The 8,962-nt window shown below is 55.8% G+C and overlaps 1 protein-coding gene and 1 long non-coding RNA gene across 7 annotated transcripts in view; both read left to right on the top strand.

Moving 5' to 3' along the window:
• FZD3 (frizzled class receptor 3) overlaps positions 1-4,462 on the top strand; it is a 46,260-nt gene extending 41,798 nt beyond the window's left edge. For all 6 annotated transcript variants that reach the window (XM_086875529.1, XM_086875533.1, XM_086875534.1 and 3 more), the window contains one exon: positions 500-4,462. In XM_086875529.1, coding sequence (XP_086731655.1) covers positions 500-713 — 214 coding nt within the window. In that variant the 3' untranslated portion in view covers positions 714-4,462. The remainder of the gene's footprint in view (positions 1-499) is intronic.
• A 741-nt stretch (positions 4,463-5,203) lies between these two features.
• LOC147654546 (uncharacterized) lies at positions 5,204-5,954 on the top strand. The gene is made up of 2 exons (XR_015282665.1): positions 5,204-5,293; positions 5,818-5,954. It is a non-coding gene; the product is annotated as an uncharacterized LOC147654546 (long non-coding RNA).
• Positions 5,955-8,962: the final 3,008 nt, after the last annotated feature.

Below are 8,962 nucleotides of genomic sequence, written 5' to 3' on the forward strand. Positions count from 1 at the left end.
TGTTCTGGTGCATCTCCTCTCCCTGGCAGTGCCTGGAAAGAGAAGAAAATGCCATGATGTTTTCAGAGTCACTGCTGGTCTTGGGGCATTAATTACACGGCAGGGCTGGTTTCCCTGCACGGGAGCGATCTGTGTTCCACCGTGTGGGAAAACAAACCCGCCCCAACGTCAGCTCAGCACCTTCCTGGCTGCTTTTGTCCGGGTGTCAGTCCATTTTGTGTCTGTCAATACTCCCTGCCCAAGTAAACAGGGGACAAGTTCCCCTCTCTGAGCTGAGGTGGAGATCAGGCTTCCAGGGTAATTAATCATGGAGTGTTTCACTCCCCTAATTATCAGGACCAGACAGTGCTGGAGTAAGAACCGAGCGAGGTCTGTTGTGCGAGGAGCTGAACCGCTTCGCCCGGGGCCGCAGGAGCAGAGTGCCCGAGCTGAGCAGGGTATGCCTTTCCTCACAAGAGCTCTACCTGCATTCTCTCATTCTCTGTTTCCCCAAAATCAGGTACACTCCCTGCAGCTACAGGGGCGTGGAGGAACGACTACCTCACGGCAGCATGTCCCGGCTGACCGACCACTCCAGGCACAGCAGCTCGCACCGCCTCAACGAGCAGTCGCGGCACAGCAGCGTCAGGGACCTCAGCAGCAACCCAATGACACACATCACACACGGCACCAGCATGAACCGGGTCATCGAGGAGGATGGCACCAGCGCCTGAGCGGCTCCGAGGGCTCAGGCTGCCGGCAGGGCTCGTGGTGCCTTCCTTCCGCGCTCAGTGTTACTCTCAGCCGCTCACCAGGTGCTGAATTCGGGCGTCGGGAAGCCGGGGTCGGCTTCTCTGCTGTGGGACTTGCCTCGGAGCTGTCTTGAGTCACTGAGTAAAAAAGCTGGTTGTCTCCTCTGAACCTCTCTGGAGGTAATTATTTATTTGATAACTGTTCCTCATCAGACACAACTGCTGAATTTCTTACTCTCTGTGGAAAACAATCTCCCCCTTCCTTCTCTCTCCCTCCCTCCGTGGGCTCCGCGTGTCGGAAATCAGCAGGGCCGTGCTGGGAGTTGTTCTGATGAGGGAACTCTTGCTGGCTGAAGGAATCCCTCCGTGCAGCTCCCTCGAGGGGACACGTCCAGCGCTGCCTGAGGGACGTCTATGTGACCCGGCAGCGTTCGGTCACGCTGGAAACGCCACGGGAAGGAGCGTTCTGGAGAAGGAAACTCCTCTGAGGATCACCAGCTCTTCCCAGAGCTGGCCAGGCTCAGTTGTCCACAGGGTGGGGGGATGAGAGAGGCAGGGCAGAGCGATTTTTTTATACTTGTACTGTCCTTGCTTTTTTACAAAAGACTATTTAAATTTTCTACTCGTTTACAATTTCCGTAGGAAGAGATGGGTTTTAAAAGCAGTTATCTAGATAATATTCAGCCATTTATTTTTTAGAGTCATGTACAAAAGCTGAGATTGCCTGTTCCCGATCTATTTAAAGAAAAAAGATTATCATAGAAAAGCTGAATTTGTCACCCAGGCAGGAATGTACAGCCCGTTGTCACAGCCAGAGCTGAGCCTGTTTACAAAGCCCAGCAGCTGAGGCCAGGAGGACCAGAGGAGTTTATTCAAGGATTCCCCACCTTCCTCGTGATGTCACGGTTTGGGGAGGATCCTCTGCGCTGAGCAAGAATCCAGAGATGGCTGGGAGAAGCTGAGGCAGGAGCTGCCCCCAGATGGGGAAAAACGAGGATGTGGCAGCTGGAAGCCCAGGGAGCTCCTTGAGGAGGAGACAGGATCCGCAGTTCAGGGATCTTGGTTACGGATCCACCTCTGCTGTGGCTGTTTTCATCCCCTGCTGCAGATTCACGGTAGAGAATTCTCAATTTGGGCTGGTTTTGTGTGTGGCAAGGATCCGTTGGGATACCCCGGAGGCAGAATTGGAGGATGGTGCTGGAGATCTTCTGGAGCACCTCCCGGGGAGATTGATCCAGCACGAGGAAACCCTGCTGGCGTGCAAACCTACCTCAGTAATTGCTGCAGATCACTGCTGGGAAATGAATCCTTATTTTTGCATTGTCCTTCCATAATTCCCTCCCTGACCCGGTGGAGCCTTGTTGAGCAGCCTTTGTGCACCAACCTCGAGGGCAGGGCCGGGGCAGGAGCTGCTCCACAATTAACTCATTTTAATTGCAGCCGATGACACAGCGGCAGAGCTCGTAACCTGTGTGCTGTGGAATCAAAGGCTGCCCCGGGAGCTCCCAGACAGATTTATCCCAAATTCAGCGGCTCGGAGGAGAAGACAAACGGAGCCCAGCGTGGAATAACAAAGCTCTTTGTTGTGGGCCCGGGAGGGAGGTGCTGCAGGCAGGGCCCTGGGGCAGAGCAGGCTCTGTTTGCTCAGCAAACAGCCCCGGGGCCCGGGGATACCTGTCCAGCTCTGCAAAATCCTTTGGGCTCACTTCAACTGGAGAAGCTTCAACTCCCTGGAGACCCCAAGGTGGAACCTTGGCTGTTTTCAAATCCAGCTCCTCCCGACCCAGAGGGGTGATCTGGTAGGAATCCGGATCTGCAGAAGCTGAGTTTTCCTAAACACTGGAACCAAACTAAATAAGCTCAAGGGTTTACAATGATCCTCTTTGCTCCATTTCCTGTACCTTTTTTTTTTTTTATTTTTATTTTTTATAAATTGCAGCAATGCTTTGACTTGTTTGGAGACAGGGAGAGGAACTTGGAGATGGAGCTTGGACAGGATGGAGCTTGGAGAAGGATCCTGCTGGGAATGTTGTTAATTTGTGAGGCCCAGTCCCAGTACTGCTTCCAGATGGGAATATCCAAGTCATTCCTTGCTCATGGGTGCTAAAGGGACAGGCTCCTGTCACCCTAGGGAGGTGATAATACCTCAAACTGCAGTTCTGGCTGGGCTTTTTGTCTCCCTGCCCTCTCCCCTCTCGCTTCAACACCTGAGCCAGCGCGCTGTGCTCTCTTGGCAGAGCGTTCCTCCTGGGAAGAGCATTCCTCAGCCAGGGAAGAGTGTCCCAGCCCTGCTGCAGCTCCCCAGCTGGGGTCCACAGGGCTTCAGCTCCCAAATCATCCTGGCCAGGAGCTCTGAAGGCCATTCCAGTTCAAATGTGGTCCCACAGGGGCACCAGGGGTGGTTTTGGGCTGCTTTCCTACCTGCTGCCAGCTCCAGCCCGGGTGCCAGGTTTATGGGATCGGTGCCAAGCTTTAAATTCCCCCTGAGCTGAAACCCCTGGCCAGGAGGGCGTTTCTGCAGTCACCCAAGTGCTCGGGGCTCCCCGGGTGTCCTGCAGCGCTTTGTCCCTCCCCAGCTGCCACCAGGAGCTGCATCCTCTGTCCCTTCTCGCAGGGAGCAGGCAGGGAGGCTGCACAGGGCCTGGCTTCTCCAGCTCCAGTTATCCCAGACTCCATCCCTCTGCCCCCCACCATGGCTGCAGCCCCAAACTCCGCTCGGTGAAACTGCTCCGTCAGAGCTTCCTGCAGAACGCACGACTCCTCATCCCCAGCATCCCCAGGGATCTCCAGCTCCTCTTTTCCCGACTGCGCTGACAACAGATCCCCCCGAGTTTGTGCTGTTCCTTCTTTCTCAGTCCCTCCACAGCTCCCGTGAAACGTCCCCGATCGGAGCTGCAGTCGCGTTGCATGGAGGAGGCCGCTCCTCTTTTTTAAGGCATAAACAACCCAAGAGCACCAAGCAGCCACATTCAGGTGTCAATGCGTTTGTGTTCTCACTGTCGTGTTCCAGCACAAATCCCGGATTCTGTGCTGGAAGCATTGAGCCACCAGCTCCAGGGGGGTCAGTGGTGAGCGCAGGATGGCACTGGGAGGCTGAAATCCGGGCATGGCCGAGTCCAGCACCGCTCCCGAGTTGTTCCAGCAAGGAGGGAAGGGAAAATCCCTCAGGAAGGGCACGAGGAGAAGGCCCAGGCCAGGGGGGAGCCGATTCTCCAGCCCAGCTCCAGCGCACTGAGGATCCCAAAACGCATCAGGCAGCTCCGTCTGTGCGGTGAAACCAGGGCACAGAGCAGAGGAGACATCCCCAGCTCCACCCCGAGCAGCAGAATGTCCAGTTGAATGTGAAGCTTTACCCCTCTCCCCTCGTGCTTCTCTCCAGACGGGATCGATGGTCCCCGAGGCGCGGGGTTCTCCCGGGTTTTGCCGGTGGGCCCGGTGCCTCTCCCAGCCCTTCCCGTTGTTGAGACAACGTCCAGCTCCTCAGGAGAGGGGAAGGCGCTCCCGGGAGATCCCTGCGTGGTGGAATGTGTGGGGCAGTCCCTGCCCGAGGCTGACCCCACTCGCACTCGGCTCTTGCTAGACTTGTTTACAGTAGTCCAGTGTGGGTTTTGTAACGTTTAATTTTTAGCACTTTAACTGTGAGTGTACAAACTGGTTCCATTGTAGTTGGTGTACATTTTCATTTTAGAGCTTTGGAAGTTTTTAATAAAACCATGGAAAAACCCTGGCAACGGGTTTTCAATTCTTCTCCTGCGGGTGTAATCCTACCCCCCTTAAAAACCCCGGCTGAGCAGCAGTTGAGATATAAAGGTTAAATAATTAAATATCAGGTTTTACTCTGGCCAGCAGCTCTCTGAATTTGAAGAAAGACTTTGTAGACTTAATCTGCCCCCACCATCTGCACTCGTGGACGCCGGGCACCCTTCCAGCAAACACAATTTCGGGCTCCGGGTTGCTCCGCCCTTTTACGAGAACAGCCCTCTCAAAACCAGCAGCGTTTCACGGGCAGAGAGGAGCGCAGAGCAAGCAGGTTTGGGAGCAGCAATGCCAAGGATGTCTGGGGTTTTTTATTGCCAAATCCAACCCGAGGACAGGATGACTGATTTATCTGGAGGAGCTGTCTGGCACCTGGGCGGATACGCGGTTGTTTTGGGTTGGAAGCCTTCTGCTGAGCCTCGCATGGCTGGTGATGAAGTAACTCCTCTCACTAATTACTGCTGCTGGTTTAGGTCTCGGTAGATAAATAGTTCAGGGATGAAACTTCAGGAGTTGCTGGTCTGCTCCATCTTCCCTGAATTTAAACTCTGGTGGGTTGTGAGTGACAAGCTGTGAAGTCACAAAAGATGTGATCTCCTGCAGTCCAGGAGGGTTCCCCGCAGCTAAACCCGTCAGGGTGGGGAGTGGGAGCTGACAGCATTTCTCTGCTCTCTGTGCTGCATTGCCGGCTCCCAGAGGGGCTCATGCAGGACGTGGGGAGGAGATGGAGTCACCTGCAGCTTGTTTGGCCCTCCCGAGGAGGTTTAAGGAGCTGCAGGTGAGGGAGGAGCTGGAGGAGCAGCGAGGTCAGTTCAGAGCCCCAGGCTGGGATTAGGGCTGGGGGTGTTTTAGTCACGATCGCATTCCTGGCGCACCTTAACACCCCGGTGCCTGTTTTGGGGCTGGTTTTTGTCTCAGCTCTGCCAGCTCGTGCCCTTGTTGTGATTTATTCTCCAGTTTGAAGGGAGAAGAGCATCTGGCCATGCGCTCATCCTAAAGACAACAAAATCATCGAATCATGGAATGGTTTGGGTTGGGAGGGATCTTCAGTTTATCTCGTAATTCTGTTCCCCTGCCATGGGCAGGGACACCTTCCACTATCCCAGGCTGCTCCAAGCCCTGATCCAGCCTGGCCTTGGACACTTCCAGGGATCCAGGGGCAGCCACAGCTTCTCTGGGCACCCTCTGCCAGGGCCTCCCCACCCTCACAAGGAACAATTCTTTCCTAAAATCCAATCTGAACCTGCTCCAAGAAATCCTTGGTGACAAAAGGCTGAAACAAAATAGATGGAAATAGAAGGATCTTTTTTAAAAAAGTCATTTTTTTTAGGAGTTATCTCCAGCTCAGAGCTCCAGCCCTGTGGGATAAAACCGGCAGCCCTGGAGCGTGACCGGCCGGGATCCGCGTTTCCAACGCCCTCGGCTGCCGGTCCGACTGGTTTTTGTGATAACGCTCCAGACACCTTGGATTGATAGTCAGTCTCCAGTTTCAGTGCCTGCACCTGTTTGCCACCTCTTCCCTGCACCCACATCCTGCTGCTGTTCCCCCTGGGTCCCACGGGGCAGGGAAAGCCATTTTCTCCTCTCCCAAATCTCGTGGAGTTTGGGTTTTATGAGATCCCCCTTGGCTTCCTGCCCCCATTTCCTGCCTCCCCCTGCAGCTCTTGAATGTGTCTCAAAGCCTCTGCATCCCAGGAGCTGGCTTAAAATATTTCCAGGGTCTCCCACTGCAGGGATGCTCAGCAGTTTGGAGCTATCCTGATACCTGAAATGGTGGGAAAGCCGAAGCAGGATGGATCTGCAGTGCCAGATGGTTGCCAAGCTGCTGTAATGCAGTATTTTAAATATAAATATATTGATGTTCCTGTTTGGCATAGACGTATCCTCCTCTGCTTCCCGTTCAGTGCAGAGGGTTCCTGCCTTTGGGAGAAGGTGCTGAAAAAATCCCTCGAGGCCCTGAATTGCAACATAATCCAGCTCCAAATCCCACCTGGAATCCGTCAGGAGGGACGAGCCCTGACATTCCCCCGCCGATGCCTTCAAAGCCCTCTGATCTGCGCCGTGGAAACGACACCATCAGATAAGGCTCGGCCCCTGCCAAGAGACACAGAACATCTGCAAGGCTGCAGAAAGGGGGATTAGGGAAAAGTTAACCTTCCTCAGTTGTGATTTTTGGGAGGGAACCAACTCCTGAGCTCTCCTTTGCAGGGCGGGTTTGGGGCTTTCACGGTGGTCCCCAGGCCCTGAGGATGAGGTGTCCTTGGGGACGATGGCACTGCTGCACAGAGGGAGCAGGGCCATAAAATCTGGGGCTAACCAAGGGTTTGGACTTGTAGTGACGAGAGGAAACGCCCTCGAGCTGCGCCAGGGGAGATTCAGGTTGGACATCAGGAGGAATTTCTTCACAGAAAACACTGGAAGGGGCTGCCCAGGGAGGTGGTGATCAGTCAAAACTCAGACCCGATGGATCTCAGAGGTCTTTTTCTACCTAAATGATTCTGTGAAAACCAGAAACCAGTTTCCAGCCCCTTTCCTCCACTTGAAACGTTTCTCCCTAAAAGCAATCCCCAAGAACCTGCTCGTTTCCACAAAAGCTCCTGGCGCTCCCTGGGTGACCCGGCCTTGGCAGCAGCTCTGCTCGGGCAGGTGAAGGGTTAGCCCTGCTCTTTGGGAGCCTTGAACTCCAAAAACCCCGCGGGTCCTGCCGGAGCTCGTTCCCCCGTGAGCGGCGAGAGGAGCCCCGGCGCTGCTGATTGCGGTGGCGACCTCCGGGGCTGTGAGGAACCGGCAGCGGCACCGGGAGGAGGTGCCGAGCTCACCCCGAAAACCCTGAGCCCTGCCAGCCTGCCGGGCTGCTCCGGAGGGATTTCCATCCCCGTCCGGAGCAGCTGCTGTTGGAAAAGCTGCGAGCGGCGGGACTGAAAACTTTTTGTTTTTTTGAAGCCCGGCAGGGAGGAGCCCCGCGGCCCCGGCGGTGACAGTGGATGTCACAGGGACACCTCGAGCGGCCGTAAATCGAATGGAAAATCGTAAATGGAATTGCCAGTGCCGCTCCTGCCGCAGACCCTCCGGGGCTTTGCAGCAGTCAGAGCCGTCGGATCGGGGGTGGCGCAGGAGCAGGAAAAGCTGCATCGCCATCCCACGAGCTCTTGTGCATAATACTGGGCTCAAGCGGCTCCTGGCGTCATCAGAGCTCGTTTTACAGCAGTTGTCTCCCCGGCGTCCTGCTTTCCCAAGGATAACCCATCCTCGAATGCTTTTCCTCCATCCTGGGGCAGCGGGGAACCGAGCTTTTAAAAGAGCTCCTGGAGCAGCGCTGGCTGCGGGGAGGATGTTTGGCTGTGCAGGGGCGGAGGGATGCTCGTGGGGAGGAACTGGCGCTTGGGATGCTCGCGGAATCCTCGAATGATTAGAGCTGGAAGGTTTGGGAGGATGTTACGGGAGAAACCACGATGTTGGTTCAGTGCAGGGTCCCGAGTGTCCCACATCTGCCCTCGGGGCGCTTCGGCAGGATCCGGACCGTGGGGCAGAAACTCCCGGCGTTACCCTGGAAGAGGAAAATCCCCAGGGAAAAGTGCGGGCTCATCCCCGCCCGCCGGAGCACGGGGCTGGGACGGATGGATGGATCTGGGGCTCCCTCCGCGGGGCCGGGACGGCTGCGGGGAACCAGCCCAGGAAAGCGGCGTTGCCGGGAGCCAGCCGGGATTTTTAAGGCAATAGTGCCACCCTGTGCACCGCGCGGGCCCTGGGCGCAGCCGGGTGACACGGGTGGGGGACAGGGTGGGGACACACCCACGGACACGGCAGGTAAAGGGTGACATTCCCGTGCCAATCCTTCCATCCCACTGCAGCTGGGATCCTGCGGAGACCCAAAGTGTCTGTGGTTTGTAGGGACACCGTGAGAGCTGGAGAAACACGGAACGTGCACAAATCACATCGAGCTCGGCGCTTCCCGGAGCTGCGAACGGGAGTTTCGTGCTGATTGATGTTGGGGCAGCCCCGGTGATGTCCCATCAGTGACCTTCGTGTCCCTGAGCCCCGGGACTGGCCAGCACCACCAGCGGGAAATCTGGGATAATTGAATTGTCACAGCCTGGGGAGAAGCAGATATTCCGTGCGTGGGTGACGGCTGCCACCCCGGAGAGCAGGAGCACCCCGGACGGCTCCAGGGGGTCAAACGGGGACAAGAAGCTTTTGGGACATTTTTAGGGTCAGGTTTTGCTGTTTGGGCTCCTCCCCAAGTGTGCACACAGCTAAGGGCTCGAGCACAAATCCACACAGCCACCAAGACTGTTGGGAGGGCATCCCCCCATCCTATAGGGGCCATATGGGATCCTCAGGCTGGAAGGGGGGAAAGGAAAGGAAAGGAAAGGAAAGGAAAGGAAAGGAAAGGAAAGGAAAGGAAAGGAAAGGAAAGGAAAGGAAAGGAAAGGAAAGGAAAGGAAAGGAAAGGAAAGGAAAGGAAAGGAAAGGAA

The sequence above is a fragment of the Cyanistes caeruleus genome, chromosome 2, assembly GCF_971803275.1.
Source record: "Cyanistes caeruleus chromosome 2, bCyaCae1.hap1.1, whole genome shotgun sequence".
Taxonomy (NCBI): Eukaryota; Metazoa; Chordata; class Aves; order Passeriformes; family Paridae; genus Cyanistes; species Cyanistes caeruleus.